General features: G+C 35.8%; 1 protein-coding gene across 5 annotated transcripts in view; it reads right to left on the reverse strand.

The window, feature by feature from the left end:
* Nin (blastoderm-specific gene 25D) overlaps positions 1 to 22,731 on the reverse strand; it is a 190,233-nt gene that overhangs the window by 29,986 nt on the left and 137,516 nt on the right. For all 5 annotated transcript variants that reach the window (XR_001847194.1, XR_001847193.1, XM_017613288.1 and 2 more), the window contains 2 exons: positions 18,951 to 19,338; positions 18,634 to 18,745 (listed from right to left, as the gene is read on the reverse strand). Coding sequence is in view for 3 of the 5 variants with exons in the window: in XM_017613288.1 (XP_017468777.1) it covers positions 18,634 to 18,745; positions 18,951 to 19,338 (500 nt within the window). In the remaining 2 variants the exon portion in view is untranslated. The remainder of the gene's footprint in view (positions 1 to 18,633; positions 18,746 to 18,950; positions 19,339 to 22,731) is intronic.

Here is a 22,731-nt window from a genome sequence, read left to right on the forward strand (position 1 = left end):
AGTGCCACGCCCCCTTTTACAAACTCCTTTATATATCGTCGCCTGGGTAAAAGATTGTCGTAAGCGCCATTTTTACGATTTTTAGTTTTAGATGCAGTTATATATTTTGAAATAAGGTCTTTCGATTGGTGTTATCAGTTTTTAGATATCTCCTTTAGTTTCCGAGATATCGACTACAATTTTTTCGATAATTTAGTAAAAATTTAGTTAGTGATGCAGTCATATAAAACTAATCAATATCTTAGAAATGGCGTTCTCCGTTTTTGTATGTCTCCTTTAGTTTCCGAGATATTGAGTAAAAAGTGTCGTTAATTTAGTAGAAAATTTGATCACAGTTTGTCGTATTTCATACAAGTGGCTGTCGAATTGTGGACAAATGACGCTTACGACAAAATTTTACTAAAAAAATCCTTCAAAAACTCAAAACTAATTAATAATAAAAATTAAAAATTAAATAATTTAGGAGTTTTGTGGACTAGTAACATTTTCATAGACTTTGGAGAAAATCTATCTTCGCGTTTTTGAGAAATTGTATTCCAAACTTCAATCGCGATTTCCCACAACCTACCGAAATTAACATACGACAATCTTTTACCCAGGCGACGACATACCCTCCTATAAGCACCTACAATTTGTATGTCTGCGTACCAAATTTCAAGTTCGTGAGACTTATCGTTCCGAAATCATAGCTGATAAAAAATTCCGCGTCTTGGAATGTGCCACGCCCCGTTTTACAAACTCCTTTATATATACCCTCCTATAAGCACCTACCATTGATATGTCTGCATACCAAGTTTCAAGTTCGTGTGACTTATGGTTCCGAAGTTATAGCTGATAAAAAATTCCACGCCTATGAGATGTGTCACGCTCCCTTTAACAAACTCGTTTATACATTCCCTCCCGTAAGCACCTACCATTGGGATGTCTGCATACCAAGTTTCAAGTTCGTGAGACTTATGGCTTCGAAGTTATAGCTCATAAAAAATTCCACGCCTATGGGATGTGCCATGCCTCCTTTTACAAACTCCTTTATATATACCCTCCTATAAGCACCTACAATTTATATGTCTGCATACCAAATTTCAAGTTCGTGGGACTTATGGTTCCGAAGTTATAGCTCATAAAAAATTCCACGCCTATGGGATGTGCCATGCCTCCTTTTACAAACTCCTTTATATATACCCTCCTATAAGCACCTACAATTTATATGTCTGCATACCAAATTTCAAGTTCGTGGGACTTATGGTTCCGAAGTTATAGCTGATAAAAAATCTACGCCTTTGGGATGTGTCACGCCCCGTTTTACAAACTCGTTTATATACACCCTCCTATAAGCACCTACCATTGGTATGTCCGCATATCAAATTTCAAGTTCGTGGGACTTATGGTTCCAAAGTTATAGCTGATAAAAAATTCCACGCCTATGGGATGTGCCACGCCCCGTTTTACACACTCCTTTATATATCCCCTCCCTATAAGCACCTACCATTGATATGTCTGCATACCAAATTTCAAGTTCGTGGGACTTATGGTTCCGAAGTTATAGCTGATAAAAAAATCCACGCCTATGGGATGTGCCACGCCCCCTTTTACAATCTCGATAATATATAATCCCCTGCTATAAGCACCTACCATTGGTATGTCTGCATACCAAATTTTAAAGTTCGTGAGACTTATGGTTCCGAAGTTATAGCTGATAAAAAATTACGCGCCTATGGGATGTGCCACGCCCCGTTTTACACACTCCTTTATATATCCCCTCCCTATAAGCACCTACCATTGATATGTCTGCATACCAAATTTCAAGTTCGTGGGACTTATGGTTCCGAAGTTATAGCTGATAAAAAAATCCACGCCTATGGGATGTGCCACGCCCCCTTTTACAAACTCGTTTATATATACTCTCCACAAGCACCTACCATTGGGATGTCTGCATAACAAATTTCAAGTTCGTGGGACTTATGGTTCCGAAGTTATAGCTGATAAAATATTCCACGCATATGGGATGTGCCACACCCCCTTTTTCAAACTGGTTTATATATACCCTCCTATAAGCACCTACCATTGATATGTCTGCATACCAAATTTCAAGTTCGTGTGACTTATGGTTCCGAAGTTATAGCTGATAAAAAAATCCACGCCTATGGGATGTGCCACGCCCACTTTTACAAACTCGTTTATATATACCCTCCTATAAGCACCTACCATTGATATGTCTGCACACCAAATTTCAAGTTCGTGGGACTTATGGTTCCAAAGCAGAGATGCTCAACAAACTATATGAATCGATTTCGTTTTGTTGATGCCCAAAAATAACTTATCAAAATAATTTCGTTTCGTTTCAGAGCTGAATTAACGAAACAAAACTCAATCGTTAACGTTGAAACGAAATAAATCATCAATCGTTAACATCGAAACAAAATAAATCAACGAAAAGTTGTTGTTGTATGCCATTGCCAGCTCACTATAAACACCTAGCTCCTAAATGCATACTACAGCTTCAGAATTAACGAATGAATTTCTTTTCGTTAATAAGCAAAATAGAATTATTTTGATAATTACCTAAACGATAAAAATCTGAATCGTTTCAACAGAAACGATTGATTTTTTTTGGTAAACGCTAAAATTAACGTTACAATGCATCCTTGTTCCGAAGTTATAGCTGATAAAAAATTCCACGCCTATGGGATGTGCCACGGCCCCTTTTGCAAAATCGTTTTTATATACCCTCCTATAAGCACCTACCATTGGTATGTCTGCACACCAAGCTTCAAGTTCGTGGGACTTATGGTTCCGAACTTATAGCTGATAAAAAAATCCACGCCTATGGGATGTGCCACACCTCTTTTACAAACTCGTTTATACATACCCCCCTCAAAGTACCTACCATGGAAATGTCTGCATACCAAATTTCGAGTTCGTTTAACTTATAGTTCCGAAGTTATAGCTGATAAAAAATTCCACGCCTATGGGATGTGCCACGGCCCCTTTTGCAAAATCGTGTTTATATACCCTCCTATAAGCACCTACCATTGGTATGTCTGCACACCAAGCTTCAAGTTCGTGGGACTTATGGTTCCGAACTTATAGCTGATAAAAAAATCCACGCCTATGGGATGTGCCACACCTCTTTTACAAACTCGTTTATACATACCCCCCTCAAAGTACCTACCATGGAAATGTCTGCATACCAAATTTCGAGTTCGTTTAACTTATAGTTCCGAAGTTATAGCTGATAAAAAATTCCGCGTCTATGGGATGTACCACGCCCCCTTTTACAAACTCCTTTATATATACCCTCCTATAAGCACCTACCATTGATATGTCTGTATACCAAATTTCAAGTTTGTGGGACTTATGGTTCCGAACTTATAGCTGATAAAAAAATCCACGCCTATGGGAAGTGCCACGCCCCTTTTACAAACTCGTTTATACATACCCTCCTCAAAGCACCTACCATGGAAATGTCTGCATAACAAATTTCGAGTTCGTTTAACTTATAGTTCCGAAGTTATAGCTGATAAAAAATTCCACGCCTATGGGGTGTGCCACGNATATACCCTCCTATAAGCACCTACAATTTATATGTCTGCATACCAAATTTCAAGTTCGTGAGACTTATCGTTCCGAAGTTATAGCTGATAAAAAATTCCGCGTCTTGGAATGTGCCACGCCCACTTTTACAAACTCGTTTATATATACCCTCCTATAAGCACCTACCATTGATATGTCTGCACACCAAATTTCAAGTTCGTGGGACTTATGGTTCCAAAGCAGAGATGCTCAACAAACTATATGAATCGATTTCGTTTTGTTGATGCGCAAAAATAACTTATCAAAATAATTTCGTTTCGTTTCAGAGCTGAATTAACGAAACAAAACTCAATCGTTAACGTTGAAACGAAATAAATCATCAATCGTTAACATCGAAACAAAATAAATCAACGAAAAGTTGTTGTTGTATGCCATTGCCAGCTCACTATAAACACCTAGCACCTAAATGCACACTACAGCTTCAGAATTAACGAATGAATTTCTTTTCGTTAATAAGCAAAATAGAATTATTTTGATAATTACCTAAACGATAAAAATCTGAATCGTTTCAACAGAAACGATTGATTTTTTTTTGGTAAACGCTAAAATTAACGTTACAATGCATCCTTGTTCCGAAGTTATAGCTGATAAAAAATTCCACGCCTATGGGATGTGCCACGGCCCCTTTTGCAAAATCGTTTTTATATACCCTCCTATAAGCACCTACCATTGGTATGTCTGCATACCAAGTTTCAAGTTCGTGGGACTTATGGTTCCGAAATTATAGCTGATAAAATATTCCACGCCTATGGGATGTGCCACGGCCCCTTTTGCAAAATCGTTTTTATATACCCTCCTATAAGCACCTACCATTGGTATGTCTGCATACCAAGTTTCAAGTTCGTGGGACTTATGGTTCCGAAATTATAGCTGATAAAATATTCCACGCATATGGAATGTGCCACGTCCCCTTTTGCAAACTGGTTTATATTTACCTGCCTATAAGCATATTCTATTGACGTAGCTGCATACCAAGTTTCAAGTCCATGTGACTTATGGTCTGGAAGTTATGGCTGATTAAAAATTTCACGCCTATGGGAGGAGCCACACCACCTTGTCGGATCCCAATTTTTTCACCCTATTATAGGCCCAGGTGTAATGGCAAGACTGCAATCTGCCACATACATACATACCTAACAGACAACAGCATGAGTTTACTCACTTCCATCTAAACAGTATGAACTCATTGCTGTGAACTCTATAAGGTTAGTGAGAAACACCGTACAAACAGTGAGATTCATAGTTAGTTTTGAAATCAATGTTTAGCTGCAGTGTACTCATTTGATTTCAAATATGGCATTGATATACTCTTTCCAAATCAAGTCAAGCGAGTGAAAAATGCTGTTATGAAAAGCAAGTCGAGCAATCGAATGACACTCATTGACTTCAAACAATTAGAAGAGAATACGACCATTTTGAAAAAATGGATATTGATGAAGTTTTTTTTTTAATATATTAGTTTTACTAAATTATTTAGTTATGCACCTGACGTACATTTATATAACTAGTCTACAAAAGAAATGCAATGTTACCTCAGAAGACATCGGCTTTATAAGGGACTTGAAAAATAAGTTTCTTTATTATTTAAAAACAGTTGCTGTTGCAGACAGCAGATTTGCACGAAATTGTGCTTTTTTATACGCGCCAGCAAAAGAGTTCAAGAACTTTACCGAATCTGAGCAAAGGTACACAAAAGAGAAATGTTTACAAATTATGAGAACGTTAACTGAGAATTCTGACAGTACAACGGAACCACAAATTGCGGATACACCTTTGTTACCTTCAGACAACTTTGAGCTGTTTTCAGGTCTTCTTAAACAACCTACCTTTGTGAGCAGAACTGATAAAGCTACTGCAGAGCTGCGGCGATATGAAAATATTGAGGTATATTTTCATACGGACTTCAATATAATTAATTAGTGCGAGGTACATAAATGCGAAATGCCGCTGCTGCATAAACTCAGTCGTAGAGTAATAGCCACTCCTTCAACTAGCGCATCGTCAGAAAGAGTTTTTTCTTCTGCTGGAAATGTTATTTCTGACAAAAGATGCCACCTTTTGTCAAATGATGATGCCCTTAATCAGTTGATATTTTTGCATTATAATATGCAGTTAGGAAACCAATAAAATTAACAAAAATTGTCTTTACAAATGTTTTTTCTTTGATACTTTCATTACAGCAGTTATACCATGCACTTGTTTTTCAAATCAAGCACTTGTTATTTGAATCGAGCACTTGATAGTGTGAATTACTCACTCAACCGACAATGTTTTTTCAATGCTATCGCACGTTATGTTTGAAAATAAATGAGTGCGAATGTGTGCAGATGTGAAAAGAAAGCGAGTGACTTAAAATGTAATTTGAGTGTATGCATGCAGCTCTCTGATACCTACATACATACCTTCACAAATATATGATAATGCTGCTCCTTAACTTGCCCAAATTATATGAAAATCTCGTGGTTGCGCTAGAGACTAGAGACGATTTTCCCAAACTAACTTCATTAACAATTTAATTAGCTGAAGAAGGCGAACACAGAAAAATCGGTCGAAACGAAAACCCATTTTCAGATAATAAAGAAGTGGTTTTCATTTCCCGTATAACGGACAACGGAAAACGACAAAGCCTCGAAAAGAGAAAATAAACAATTTGTAACGACAGCTTTTTCTTGGAGTGACTGTGATTGTATGAGTGAGTATCTACCGGATGTGAAACTATCCATAATTCTCTTACGCCGTCTAACCAAAGCCAAGGGCTTTGTCTGAAAATTGAGTAGAAACTAGACTTCGGAGATCAGTTACTAAATGGGGACGAATAGTTTCTTCAGCTTGAACAGCCTTAATAAAATATTTCTAAAAGGAGCTGGAGGAGTTAATTGAAGAAGAATTCGGTGCTTGTGTAAGTCGAGTCCCTAAAAGTGCAGTAGCGAAGTAAAGTATTTTCTTTACATAAGAAAGTACATAAATGCCTATACACTCGGTTGAATTGTTCGGTCAAATGTGACAAACTGGTTCCGATTGATACCGTCGTAACGGATCCTTAGGAAGACCCGTTGCGATTTTTAAGAATTTTTGTGTTTAAAAATGCGAATATTAAAAAGGCAAAAAGTGACTGCACGTACTTATGTACACATTAGAGTGGTAAAAAAAAAACACAGTAAAAACGGAATTTTAATGCCGCCACCCCTTAGAATTGTTCTATACCGCAAAAATATGCTCCTATTTTTTATTTTGAAATCAAACAATATGTATTTAGAGCAGAAATGGGCAAACTAACACTATCACACACATGTGTTTGTATGCGAAGCAGCGAAGTATTCCTTAACAGCCAGTGCTCGGACTTTAACACATTTGCGGAAGATAATCTACCTTTTTTGGTAAATTACATTTCTACTATGTCTACTACCGTTAGCTAAAAAACTACCATATCTTCAAATTAATTTTTTTTTTTATTTGCTCATTCTTCCATCCCTAACTTTCTATTTATTTTATGCGAATGCACAATTTTGGTGTTATATATTCAAAAGGTAGAAGCAGTAGAGCAGCTGATTTCTTTTGCTTTCAAATTATTTGATCTCTGAAATGTCAAATATTTTTGATTTCTTTTAACAAATTTAAATTGTCAAAATCTATTTGCATGTTAAACCTCAGTTTTTGTTACGTTTGCCAAACTCAGGAGTCCAAAACCTGATTACTGGGCCTTGTAAGGAATAGATCGATGCTTCTGGATGCAAACAAATTTACCAATTTGCTTTAATACTACCAGCTGTTTAATGTGCCTTGATTTAATGCAAATGCATCCGAACACTGTCAATAGCAACGGATTTGATTTGCTTTACCGAAGTACCAGCGAAGCATCAGTCAATCCTCAATTATCGTAAGATGCACGAAGACGATGATAGAATACGTGTGTCGACGTTGCAGCAAGCAGCATTTGAAGCCTAATCACATGTATTTGGAAAATCAAAAAATGCCCATCTCTGATTTAGAGAGTGCTCAACGCGATCAAAGTTTTACCTGTATTTTATATGGGGGAAAACGACTTTTAGAAGAAATGGTATAGAATTCTTAAAAATCAATATTTTTCGATCGAAAGACTCTGGTTATCATCAGGAGACTTCGAATAGTAATATCCAATTGTTTATTTACCATTTTCGGTCCACCGTTTTGAATTTTCCAACCTGACCTGAGATTCGTAATAACAGGCTAACCTAACGTGACCAACCGTACTTCTTTCGGAAGTACAGTACTTCTTTTTTCGCTATTGTACTTCGTACTTCGAAGTACAGTCAAATGTACTTCTTTGCGATATTTTGTACTTCAGGAGGGATATTCTGTAACCAGTTAGCGACAATTTTCCAATCGCTATCGCACTTTTTGACGCATGATATAAATATTTTTGCGTCCAAACGTGCGATAGCGATTCGAAAATTGTCGCTAACTGGTTACAGAATCTCCCCTCAGGTTCTGTACTTCTCCGATCTTCTGGACGACCGTCAAATGGCCTGGGCGATAAATTCGTTCAAACCATTAAAGCCACCAGGACCGATGGCTGATACCTGCGCAGCTGCAAAGGGTTCTGAAGGTGTCGTGCAATTGGTTGGATCATATATACGCAAATTGCGTGAGGACCGGGTAGATCCCCAAGGCTTGGATGGTAGTCAGTGTTGCGTTCATCCCAAAGGCCGGAAATGGCTCGCATGTTTCCCCCTAGGGATTTTAGGCCTACCGTCTCTTCGTTTTTGCTAAAAACGCTTTTGCTAAAACGCTAGAGAGACTGATAGATCTCTACATAAGAAACGCGATTCCTCGTGACTGTCTTTCAAGAGCTCAATATGCTTATTGCAATAAAAGGTCGGTGAATACCGCCCTGCACACATTGGTAAAATGATTATGCAGTAGCGCCTTCTTCGATATCGAGGGGCCTTCAACAATGTCACTCCAGAGGCAATAGTCATGTACACTTAGGTCTCTTTTTATGCGGATTTGAATTTTTGCGGTTTTTCAAACCATTATTTCGCTGAAGCGATTTTGCTTTTTTGAGAGTTTTTATTACTTTTTTCAGTATGTGAAAGACAATGCTTCTGATAAATAATTGGTCTTTGTATTCGTACATAATAATAATAATAATAATAGATTGGCGCTTACACATATGTTAGTGTTTGGCCGAGCTTCTCCTCCAATTTGTGGTGTGCGCCTTGATGTTGTCACACAAAGGGGCGGGACCTACAGTTTTACGCCGACTCCTAACGGCGATTGTATTTTTCCGAGAAGCTGTTTTTCATGGCAGAAATACACTCGAAGGTTTGCCATTGCCTGCCAAGGGGCGACCGCTGTTAAGAAAAAACCTTTTTTTTTAATTTTTTGTATGTATTCTTACATAATTAATGTATTTATTGTGGATTTTTTATTTATTTTTTTGGTTAAAATACAGATAAAATTTTATTTATTTCATTAATGTTCGGTTTTACATGGAATAATAAGTGTTGAAGTGGAGAAATAAATAGTTCTTTTTGCTCAATAATGACTCACTGAATTTTTTATGCGGGTTTTTAGAATTTATTACATGGAGTATCTGAATTTATGCGGTTTTTGAAAATGCTGGAACGCATCCCCTGTTTTTGTATGAAAGTAAAAAACTTTTTTATGCGGATTTTTTATGTGGCTTTCTAAGGAACGCATGTACCGCATAAAAAGAGACCTAAGTGTATATTCATAATCTGGAGGTTGAAACCAACCTAATAAGGCTTGTCTACAGTTTACTTCGTGCCAGAACTGTCGCGGCGGATTGGGCGAGCGTCTACACACAGTGCAGAGGCAGTAGGAACACTCCAAAAGGTGGTGTTCTCTCTCCCCTGCTCTGGATTGCGGTTGTAAACGATCTTCTAGAGGAACCGGAAAAATTGGGCTGTCGGGTGTAGGGATGGGTAGTGGGGGGGTTGAAATTCGATTTTTACCGAATTTCGAACATTGCCCAACCATTCGATTATTCGATTCGAAACTTGGTGGTACAAATTCGAATTTTTTCGAATTTTCAAAATTTTTTTTTACTGGAAATTTAAGTTTGTTTGTAATGACAGCTCAAATCAGAAAAGAGACTCAATTGAACTTACATTAAAGTGATTAATTATCCGTATCTTAGCCTCACAACCATAAATGAATACAAATAAAAAGTATGTTTTTCTCAAAAAATTTCAGAGAAAAATCCAAAAATGTATATCATGTACTTTTTTTTACTCTCAGTTAAAGAGATTAACAAAATGTGTATTGAAACTAATTTTGGGGAAACTTTCCATTATGGCCGTTCGTTAAAGGTGCGGTGGGCGAAGGTGGAGTGGGCGTGGCACCTCCAACCGACCTTTTTGGAGAGGGCATGAACCGCCATTGACAAAAATGCAACCCCCACCACCTAGGCCCCTATGGTTCCCTACGGACCCCTTAGAAAAATGGCCAAAAATCGCAATTTTTACTTACGTCCACAGTATTTTTGCGTAGAATTCCTTTCTGCGTAGGCGGCCTTCGGCCGCGCTGAAGGATTATAACACTTACTACGTAGAATTCTCCTTTCTGTGTGACCTAACTGGGGCTACCGCCCCAGTGATGTAACCTTGGGAAAGGATGAGGTAACTAGAAATCCCTTTCTGTGTGGTAAACCTGGGGCTGCCGCCCCATTGATGTCTATTCTGGTTACTGGGTGTTTTATAAAAATGTGTATATAAAAATGTATTGTGCAAATGAATATTTAACATTTTTCAATCGATAAAACGCAAATGAAAATTGTGATTTTTGGCAATTATTCTAAGGGGTCCCTAGTGAACCATAGGGGACCTAGGTGGTCGGGTGTTGCATTTTTGTCAATGGCGGTTCATTCGCTCTCCAAAAAGGTGGGTTAGAGCTGCCACGCCCACTTACTTTTTGCCCACCGCCCCTTTAACGAACGGCCATAAGAGAAAGCCAACCCCAAATTTTTTGATTAATTTTTGCTTTACAAGAACAAAAGAAATTTGTAAGTATTTCACCTTACACTTATACGTATGCATGTTTACACACATATTGATGTCAGGTTTAGTCAGAAAGATGAAAGTTACAGACTTTTTGCGAATAAAGGCTAAACTCGATTTTTTTTTATAAAAATTCGATTTTATCCGAATTTTAGCGCCACAAAGTTCGATTTCAAAAATTCGCTATTTTGGAGCTAAAATTCGATTAAAGTTCGAATTTCGAAGCTTCGAATATCGAGTTTACCCATCGCTAGTCGGGTGATCGCCTATGAAGATGAGGTGGAACTTTTGGTTAAGGGACGATTTCTATACACCCTTTTTGATCTGGCTCAAAGTTACCTGAACCAGGCAACTAAGTGGGCGATCTACGGCGGCTGTCGTAGAAGACTAACATTGAGGAAAGGGTAGGAAAGGTGTCTGTTGTATTGTACTGCTGTGGGGAAGCTATCGGTAAAAGGTGAGGTCTCTCGCCAAAATTAATTAATTAGCTCTAGGAAACAAGATTTAAGCCTATATTGTTTCAAGAAGCCCTAGTCTGGTGGAACTCACTAGAGAAGGCGTTACTTGTAAAACACGGCACCTGCGGATATTGCAGACAGAATTGTCGCAGCACAAATTGCTATTAGGCTAAGGGAAACCGGGTACTTTTGTTGCAGAAAATGTTTTTATAGGGCACTTTAAACCACGTTACCTCTCAAGGTCTAGTGATGGGGGTTCTGACAGGCCATTGTGCGATTGATATTCATGTGGTGAAACTAGGAATTTCGACTGATCCTTTTGTATCAGCTGTCAAGAGGAAGATGAAGTGGAATCATCTCCACACTTTCTTTTAGATTGTCCAACCTTCGCGAGACAAGATGGAAGCATTTTGACTCGCACTTCTGAACAAACACTGAGCTCTCAGGGATCGAAATTAGTCGCATTCGAAATTTCGTAATCGGCTCGCAGCGTTAACTTAACCCAACCTAACCTTTACTTCTTTCAGCTATGAAATAGTTGGTCACATTAGGCTAACCTAATATTCGCGGCTTGCGTTTTGGTACGTACGCCGTCGAATTTGTTTTTTTGCGTCACCCGAAATTGGCTTGCGTGCGTTTGAATTTGATTTCATTGAGCGAAACGCCAAATCAAAATGTCACGCAGAACAAAAATTGGAAATTGAGTTAGCATCATACGCACGCCGTTCAATTTCGGTTGGTCCCATACAACTTGTATGTGCATGAGAAATTTTTGACAGTAAATTGGCGACGTCCGTGAATATTAGGTTAGCCTGTTATCGGCCCCAAGAACGCCAGAGGAAAACGTTTCAAGCGGACCGAATCAATTTTCATTTTTCGGCAGCCATATTGGATTCACCATTATGAATTTTTAAAATCATGCTTTCGGTTCGTAATCAGCAGCCTCAAAAACATAAGAACCTGCAGTTACTTGTTCTTTTTTAGAGTTGGGTTCTCCGGTGGCATAAAAAACCTAATTTGCGCTTAGTTTAGACGCCATGTTGAATTTCCCAAAAGGCCACACTGTCTTCGAATGGGGGGCGGGCGTCTATGTTTTAATTTTAAGACCTAAATCTTTGTAATCTGTCCTAGAGACTTTTGGCTACCGTACTGTACCGGTTGACGTGATGTGGAACTGCATTTTACGCAGCTTCCTTTAAATAGCTATGTTTGAAACGCTCCCGGGCGTTATTTAAGCGTCGTACAAAAAAAAAATAAATAATTGTGCTAAAGTTGTGCATAATAAACCGTGACGTTTTAAACATTTTTCGTAGTTTTTACTAATGATTTACAACAAAAAACAAATTTTACTTTCTAAATGAAAAATGTGGAAAATTAAGTTCTTTACAAATTTGTATTCAAGATTTTTTGTACGAAAATGCAAAATAAGCTTGCAAATCGCAAAAACCGAAACCGAAAAAACTAAAATCCCAAGATGGCGGAATGTAGCCATGTGAAATTTAGGGGCAAAATTGTTGATCCACGATCTACGTGTAAAAAAAAATTTAACTGCATAAAAAATCGCCACTACATTTTTTTCCTTCGTTCCATGAGAAACTGAACCTTAGTACAAAAATTATTTTTTTATAAAACTAACAAACGTGTGGATAAGACATTTGTGAAAATCTTGAATCAGCCAAAATATAACAAATTAAATCTTTAAATGTATTTTTATTACCCTTTTTACGTTTGGAAATCAAGTTCTAAGTAAATATTGTGAGTGAGTTTCAAATAGGTTGTGATGAAAGTACTGTGAAATAATTTGCGATTCATAATTCAAGTGTTTGGTAAGAAAAATACATAGTAGAACTCATCTGCTTTTAATAAAATTAGGGGTATTCTCGAAATCTTGCAAAGCCGTTGCATGTAGCACGGACTGCACGGATTGCATAACTTGCAAACACACAACAACAAAATACATGGGAAACAATATTTCCTATCGCTGAAAAATATGTAACGTCGAAACCCATGTATATATTTTGCAAAAAAGCATAGCTAAATAAATGCGACCCTGTGCTAGTTGTTTCGCTCACTTCATGGTTTTTATGTATCTTGTTATTGTATTTGATACAGAATTTCTCTGCTTGCTACCTATGCATGCTACCACTTTGCAATGGAGTGCTCTCGTACTCTTGCAGATTTGGAATAGTATTTTTGTATTTCGGGCAATCCGTGCATCGTACAAGACTTCGACAATACTCCTATTGTGTTATATTAAATTACACTATGCGACAGTCAAAATCGGGATGGGATGAAACCAACGGGAAATGTTATATCGGTCAAAAACAAGTTATACGTGTCCCGGCGTTTCGCTGGGTCACGTCTAGGAATCGAGATATATATATAACTATCATATAGGGGAAATTGTCACCTTTGGTGGTCTTTTTTTTTGACATAACTCGAGAACCACTAGTCCGATTTTGCTCAAACAAATTTAAAAAAATTAAAAATTACAATTCCTTTAATCTGTTCATATAACGTTTTTCTATATAATCAACAGTTTTAAAAAAATTTAATATTTTAGGCAAAAAATATTTTTTTTCTTCATACATTTATTTTTACCGGCAAAACTGTTGATTATATAGAAAAACGTTATATGAACAGATTAAAGGAATTGTAATTTTTAATTTTTTTAAATTTGTTTGAGCAAAATCGGACTAGTGGTTCTCGAGTTATGTCAAAAAAAGACCACCAAAGGTGACAATTTCCCCTATATGATAGTTATATATATATCTCGATTCCTAGACGTGACCCAGCGAAACGCCGGGACACGTATAACTTCTTTTTTACCGATATAACTTTCCCCGGTAGTTTGAACCCTTCCCGATCACTGACCCCTACCATTTGTCTCACAGTGTTATTAAGCATATATATGAAATTATTAAGCAGTATTGGCCATGTCCCACCCGTGACAAAAAAGCTAAAAGTTGCTATATTTTATTGCAGAAGATGAGGCTGTGTTTCGTGATTGTTACATAATGTTAGAAAATCCTGGCAAATGTTTACCACAATTGCATTTTCGTTTCCATATAGTTAGATAAGAATGATTCAACAGAGTAGCATGTCCCACCCGTAGCTGTCACGGGTGGGACAGTTGTTGAGGTAAACGCAGAGGATGAGGGGGAAATGCTAAGCATTTTCTTCGGTATTAATTGCTCTCTCCTAAGATAAAACGTGAGTGAATTGAGTCTCTACTTGGCTTCTTATATTTTTTAATAAATAATCTAAAATATGGACCACATTAAAAGCTCCTTTTTATATAAAAATTCGTACGTTTCGCACCCGTTACAGGAATTTCGGATTTTTTTATAATAAAGCAATACTTTTTGTGTAAGTTTTTGCTTTGTTAGTATTCGTGGTTCTTTTTTTATTTCAAGACATCAAGTTCACACAGAAAAGTGAAATAAGTTCGCAGAATTTCCGTAAAATATATCTGCTCCAATAACAGGTTCTTTTTTTGTGTCCCACTCGTGACAGAAGGAATAACTCGGATTTTCTCCCATATAACAATAAGTTGGATTTTTTTTTCGTATTAGGTAATAACTCATATAATAGTGAATTATGTAGGTGTAGCTTTATCAAAATTTACAATTGCTGAGTACTTTATACTTAAATTTAAAAAAGAAAATACATTTTTACTGTACAAATGTCCCACCCGTGCTGGTTGCTCTATTTGGAGATATTTGTTGGAATTTACAAGAAAATAATGAAGACGAAGATGACTAAAAAATTCATTGGAATCTCATCAAAGAAAAAGAAAAAAATTTATATATGTATATACATATTTCGAAAGAATGTATAAATATATCTGGAAAACATTCATAAATATGTATATGAGACATTCTTTTTCATAAGACACCAAATTTGGTGTCACACTTTCGTTTGGCTTAAAATTTTGTTATGGGTTCTATACATTAAATAAGCTAACAGGTGTTCGAGGAATTTTTTTTATATTTTATTTCTTCGGAGATATGATCTGTCAGAGTTTGCATTTTTTCGTGATTCTGACTAATCATGTACTTCTTCAAATCGTTATATCTCGGGTTCTGCTCATCGCAGAGACTTCATCTTAACGTCGTTTTAAAGCTAAAGAAACGGGTCCTAAAGCTAACTTAGCTATTAATAGTTGAACTTTTTGAAGTCCATTTGCATAGTGAAGACCAGTAAGTTAGGGGTTTAAAATTATACCATCGTAATACTTGTTTAACCCTCTATAAAAAACGTGGTTAAAAAAATTGGCGTTTTGCGAGAACTATTTTTAAAATATTATTCTTTATGACGTGATGGATTATTTTGTGCGAATCAACAACTTTTTATAATTTGTTTTCGAAAACTTATGTTGAGATACATTTAGTAAGGTGTTAAAAATCGAGTTTTTGCAAAAATTTTAATTTTATTGCGGATTCCGATAGAATACCTAGCCAGATGTAATATTTGTACGGCAAGATTTTTCTTTAAGGCAACAAATCCCTAGAAATGGGCGTGGAAATTACAGGACTAAAGTTAGCAAAACGCAGATTTTATTGCGGATTTCGGCAGAATATCGGTTCGTTAACAACATTTGTTCCACAACTTTTTCAATCCATATAGATATTCTGGCGAAATCCACAATAAAGTCTAAATTTTTGAACTTTGGTTTTAATATAGCCAGCCCATTTCTAGAATATTCTTTGATTCAAAAAGTTGTGGAACAAATGTTGTTAACGAAGAGATTTTCTACCGAAATCCGCAATAAAATCTGCGTTTTGCAAACTTTAGTCCTAAAATTGCCAAACCTATTTTTAGGGGTTTGTCGCCTTAAAGAAAAGTCTTGCCGTACAAATATTATATCTGGAAAGGAATACGCAATAAAATTTAAATTTTTGCAAAAACTCGATTTTTAACACCTTACTACTAAATGTATCTCAACATAAGTTTTCGAAAACAAATTATAAAAAATTGTTGATTCTCACAAAATAAACCATCTCGTCCTAAAGAAAAATGTTCTTGCAAAACGGCCATTTTTTGAACCACGTTTTTAAAAAAAAAAATAAGCCAATCGGAGACATGATATAATATTTTTTATGAAATACATCCGACTTAAAAAAGAATGGCTCATATTTGGAAAACATTTATAATTTGGAAAATATGTATAAATATATCTGGTTATACATATTTTTTGGTCATTTCTACCAATTTGGGTGCCGTACCAAGTGGCTCATTTTTTGACGTTTCTTTTTTTCATTTCAGTTTCAGTTTGAAATAGGTGTAATTACCATAGAAAATTTTGGAGTTTTTGCTCAAAATCGTAACATTTTTTATGGGTGGTATCCTTTTGCTTCTCTGATTACGATGCAATTTTTAGGAACGTATTTTTATCAAAACCAACTTTTGGAACATTTCCATTCAAAAATCATCGTTTTTGGCCGTTTTCTGTAATTTTTTGATGTTTTTTGTATGAAAAATATACTATATATTTGTCGGATCGCAGAAATAATATCAAATTCAGATTCCTCGCACCAAAAAAAACCCTCCAATACGAAATTTCAGAGCCATCGAAAATCATAAAATTTCGCTTAACTTTACTAGGTAGGTAGGTGTTAGGTTGTTAATTTTTTTTGACTAGAAGTGTTGTTAGTTTATATCGTCACTCCCTACGAAAATTAGCACATCTGGAAGACCAGCACGTTTCACTATTCGCGTCGAAAAGTAGCACATGTCATGTTCTCGCCTGGAAGACTAGCACATTTCATTATTTGCGTGGAAGAGTAGCGCATTTCAGATTTTTGCATGGAAAAGTAGCACATTTCATTATTTGCGTGGAAGACTAGCACATTTCAGATTTTTGCGTGGAAAAGTAGCACATTTCATTATTTGGGTGAAAGAATAGCACATTTCAGATTTTTGCGTGGAAAAGTAGCACATTTCACATTCTCGCGTGGAAGCGTAGCACATTTCAGATTGTCATAAAATTTATTTGTGATTTGATTTGTCAACCAAATACATTGACCAGAAGGCATCTATACGAACTGACGGACGAGATCCAGAGGTTCATAAAGCAACCTCTGGACCCATCAGCATGCCGGCAGTGCCTAAGCGGCATTCACAGGGAGTCAATCTCAAGTTACGTAGACTCCAGACATGTGAATGCCGTTCTGGGCACACACCCACCTGACGTAGACGAGACAGAGCTTCGTCTGCGTCGGGAGACTCGGATCACAACAGCCCAACTTCACTCTGGCTACTGCAGCAGGCTGAACTCATACCTGAGCAGATTAGATGCAGATGTGCCAAATTAGTATCCGGCAAGCGGAGAGACACCCCACGACACGAAACATTTCTTCGTATGCCCGGAAAACCCCACACAACTAACGCCTCTGTCCCTGTGGACAGACCCTATAGAGGCTGCACGCTTGGTCTTGATGGGTCTTCCGTTAGTTGAGCTTGACGACAACGACTGAGATACTAGCCGATCTGGGCGGGGTTGTTGTAGCCGCTACAACGACCACAAGATAGGAAATCAAATTTATTTGTGATTAGATTTGTAGAGCGAATGAATTTGATGCGTGATTTTTCAACTAAATACATAATACTTTTTTGTGCAACGCAAATACTATTTTCAAGTATTTTCCAACTTCAATCCGGAAGTAGTTTCGAAGATAAAGATATAGTCTCGAGAATCCCAAAAATCGCGAAAAGCCCGCCAATTTTCGTAGAACTGGAAGTTGGCAAAAATTTAAAATCGCATTTGCGTTGCATAAAAAAGTATTATTTAGTTGAAAAATTCCGAATCGATTCGCTCTGCAAATCAAATCGCAAATAAATCGTATTCTTTATTTGGTCTACGAATCAAATTACAAATAAAAGTTATTTTTTATTTGCTTGGCGAATCAGATCACAAATAAATTTGATTTCTTATTCGGACAGATCATTATTATATTTGGTTGATGAATCAAATCACAAGTAAATTTAATTTTTCATTTAGTCGACAAATCAAATCACAAATACAATTTATTTAGGATTTGATGCAACTTTAAATTCAGAAATAAATTTGATTTATGGCTTTGTGATTGGACTTATTTAAAATCACGCAACCCTGATTACATATAAGTTTTGTCTTCCACGCGAAAATCTGAAATTTGATACTTTTCCACTTGAGAATCTGAAATGTGCTTCTTTCCTATTCAAAAATCTGAAACGTGCTACTCTTCCACGCAAATAATGAAATGTGCTAGTCTTCGACGCGAATAGTGAAATGTGCTACTCTTGGAGGGACCGACGGTATAATATTCTACCCGTTCCTACTTTATAAAAAATTATTTTCGATCATGCAAATATTCAACCGACCGATTTTCATAAAAAAAAATATATATTACAGTAGTCGCTCTTTGGGATGTGTTTGATTAGGTTGAATCTACTAACTAGATGCCAGAAATGCAACTGTGAATAGACAAAAACTTGAGATGGGTAATTAAATTTAGGTTGTTATTACTCTCAACGTAAACGAGGGAAAATAAATATGCCCCAGTTCTTACTAACTTGAATTACGCCACTATACTTACGCTGCATTAGGGATTCTGTTTGTTGTTGCTGTTGCTTGATTGCATTTTGCAAATGACGATTTCGTAGTTCCAGTTGGTTTACGCGCTGTGTAATACTTGGATGTAAGGTACGCTGTAGTATTTAGGAAATAAATGGGTAAAAAAGTGGAGTGAACAATAGGCCTGTTCAGGATCTTGTGCATTTGCATATGCATTTGCGTTGCATTTGTAAATTCACAACAATAAAATGCACACGGTTTTCAAATGAAACTCCAACTGTAAATCCAAGACCATTTCCACAACATCCTGAACAGCCCTAATATGTTGTATTTGCGTACCGCAAACGCCTTTTCTAGCATAGGGCGGGCCTCTTGCAACTGCTGCAGTTCCATAACCAATCCATCTCGTTGCAAAGATAAGTTCTTAACTTGTTCCTTTAAAGATATTTCGAAGAATTTTAATCGCTTTAACTCTTCCTTTATAGCCAGACCAGATACACTATTTTCGGTACTACGCGACTTTTTGCACTGCTGCTGTGTGTGTGACTGATGTGCACTACTTGTTGACGCAGGACTATTGCCTGCGGAACTTTTGGCTGATGCTGTAGAAGAGACATCATCTGTTTCCCACTCAAACTGATTTGATTCCGCAGGCTTCTCAATAGGTGCGATGGTGTCCACTGGAGTGGTACTAAATATTGTAGTTTCAGACGTTGTGAGATTATTTCTATAAAGAAGGAAAAAAATCGCAGTATTCAATTTATAAAAATAAGTTATTAAGAAAAAATGAATGTTGCAATATGGGCGTCAAAAGAAAGAGGCTGAAGAAAGCTTACAGCCAAAAATATTTTTTTAGAGTTGCCACCTGTTTAAAAATTTACATTTAATTTAATTTATAAGATAAATTTAATATTGCAATATGGATATCAAACTGAAAGGGTTTAGGAAATTATATTGCCGAAAATATTTTTAGAGGGCTGCAACCTGTTTGAAAAATTTTATTGTATTAAATTGATAAAAAAAAGAAATCTATATCTACATCTATACATATAATAAAATTGTAACAGGTCGATGTCTGTACCTTATAGATATTAAAGAAAAAATAATATGGTGGGTTTTTATTAAAGCTACAGAAGCCAAATAAACAATTTTTAGAATTTTTGAATCTCTGTCTGTCTGTCTGTGCGCGTCAGTCGAAAACATGGAATTGAATGCAGTTTTCACCGATGTATCGCTAGAGATCTAGCTTCCAATATAGAAGAAAAAATTAGAAAGTTGCCACCTGTGTTTAAAATTTCAGTTTAGGTCAATTGATACGGTAAAGTGAATACTGCAATATGGCTGCCAAAAGAAAGAAATTTACGAAGACTTACAGCTGCTAATATTTTTGTGGAAGGTTGCAACCTATTTGAAAACTTTAATTTAATTTAATTGATGGCATAAATTAAATATTGCAATATTGGCATCAAACTAAAGAGGCTAGGAAATTTTAATGCTAAAATATTTTTAGGGGATTTGCCAACTGATTAAAAAATTGTATTCATTAAAATTTGTAAAATAAATTAAATATTGCAATACGAATATTAAACTAAAGAGGATTAGGAAGCTTACTTTTGAAAATATTCTTGAAGCGGGTTTGAAAACTTTAATTCAGTTAAATCTATACATATAATAAAATTGTAACAGGTCGATGTCTGTACATTATAGATATTAAAGAAAAATTAATGTGGGGGGTCTTTATTAGAGCACCAGAAGCCAAATCAACCATTTTTAGAATTTTTGTCTAACTGTCTGTCTGTCTGTATGTTTGTTCGCGCATCACTCGAAAACGAATGCATGGATTTGAATGCAGTTTTCACCGATGTATTGCTAGAGGTCTAACTTAAAATATAGGAAGAAAAATTAGATTAGAAAAAATTAGAGAGTTGCCACCTGTTTGAAAGTTGGAGTTTAAGTAAATTGATAAGAAAAAATAAATATTGCAATAGGGCGTCAAAAGAAAGATAATGAAGAAGGCTTACAGCCAAAAATATTTTTTTAGAGTTGCCACCTGTTTGACAATTTACATTTAATTTAATTTATAAGATAAATTGAATATTGCAATATAAGTATCAAACTGAAGGGGTTTTGGAAATTTTATTGCCGAAAATATTTTTAGGGAGGGCTGCCTGTTTGAAAAATTTTATTGAATTAAATTGATAAAATAAATGAAATCTATATCTACATCTAGATATACATATAATAAAATTGTAACAGGTCGATGTCTGTACCTTATAGATATTAAAGAAAAATTAATATAGTGGGTTTTTATTAAAGCTACAGAAGTCAAATAAACAATTTTTAGAATTTTTGAATCACTGTCTGTCTGTATATTTGTACGCGCATCAGTCGAAAACATGGAATTGAATGCAGTTTTCACCGATGTATCGCTAGAGATCTAGCTTTCAGTATAGAAGAAAAAATTAGAGAGTTACCACCTGTGTTTAAAATTTCAGTTTATGTCAATTGGTACGGTAAAGTGAATACTGCAATATGGCTGTCAAAAGAAATTTACAAAGGCTTACAGCTGAAAATATTTTTGTGGAAGGTTGCCACCTATTTGAAAACTTTAATTTAATTTAATCGATAGCATAAATTAAATACTGCAATATTGGCATCAAACTAAAGACGATAGGAAATTTTAATGCTGAAAATATCTTTAGGGGATTTGCCAACTGATTGAAAAATTGTATTCATTAAAATTTGTAAAATAAATGAAATATTACAATACGAATATTAAACTAAAGAGGATGAGGAAGCTTACTTTTGAAAATATTCTTGAAGCGGGTTGCCACTTATTTGAAAACTTTAATTCAGTTAAATTTATAATATAAACTAAGTGTTGCCATATGGGTATCAAACGAGAGTACTTGAGAATAATAAAATTACAACAGGCCGATATCTGTGCATAATAAATGTTAAAGAAAAATTAATAGGGGGAAAGGGGTCGTGGCTCCTTCCTTCCATACACACAGAACTTCTCATATAGCTTATCTCTGGAACTGCTTACCCTAACGTCCTGAAATTCTACACAGCTACATATGTTATCAATACCGTAGGTGTGGCGAAAAGTGGTAATTATGGGAAAGGCTGGATCGATATACATTTACGTAAACGCGCAAATATCATTCGATTGGGAACCATTTTCTCCTAGATTTCTAAATCCCATTGAACTATTGTATTTATGTGAAAATTTTGAAGAATTTTTTTAAATGTTTCACAAAGAATGGAGCTTTGCTTTTACGAGCTTTGCTATGAACTGTCCTATCTACATACCTATTTGCATAAAATGATAGCCGTTTTCGTTGCTCGGAATAAACTCAAAAACCACTGAATAGAGTTTCGTCAGATTGTCGGAGGTTATCTTACATACATATATGGTCCAATTCAGGGGCGCACCCAGGAATATATTTTAGGGGGGGTTTTATATTTCTGAATATATATCACCGGAAAATACTGAAAATTTGCTTCAGATAATACGCTCTTTAAAATACATTCATGCAAGGTTTATGTACAGTATGTAATAAATAAATAAACGTTTTAAAATCCATAAACTGCACTTTATTTATGTACATAAGATTAACAGAACTCAAACACTTTTAACCGACTTCAAAAAAAGAGGAGGTTATCAATACGCCGGAATACATAACTTTTGACCACGTGAACCGATTTCAATAATCCTTTTTTTATTGGAAAGATGGTACCTCAAGGGTCGTCCCGTAATTTGGTTTAGAGATCCGATGATTGGATCATGAAGAAATCAACGGTACCCCTAAATTTGAAGTCGGTTGTGTTCTTTCCTTAAAAACTACTTGTTTAATAAAAAGTTCTATAAACTCAAGATGCGCTCAACTTTTAAAAGTACCTAATAAAAAATTTTAAAAGAGTCAGTAAAAATAAATTTATTGATTCCATAAATTTTTGCACTTTTATGTTCATTTTTTCGATTTCTGGTTACTGGTTTTCGATAGAGATGGTGAGTTTTCACGATTGCTAAATTTTTTTACACCCGAGCGCACATGTGCACAAGGGTATATTAATTTTGTTCACATATCGGTTGTTTGTAACAGCCAAAACGAAT

Source organism: Rhagoletis zephyria, unplaced genomic scaffold (genome assembly GCF_001687245.7).
Source record: "Rhagoletis zephyria isolate East Lansing unplaced genomic scaffold, Rhagoletis_zephyria_1.1 Rzeph_scaffold_00640, whole genome shotgun sequence".
In the NCBI taxonomy this organism is placed as follows: Eukaryota; Metazoa; Arthropoda; class Insecta; order Diptera; family Tephritidae; genus Rhagoletis; species Rhagoletis zephyria.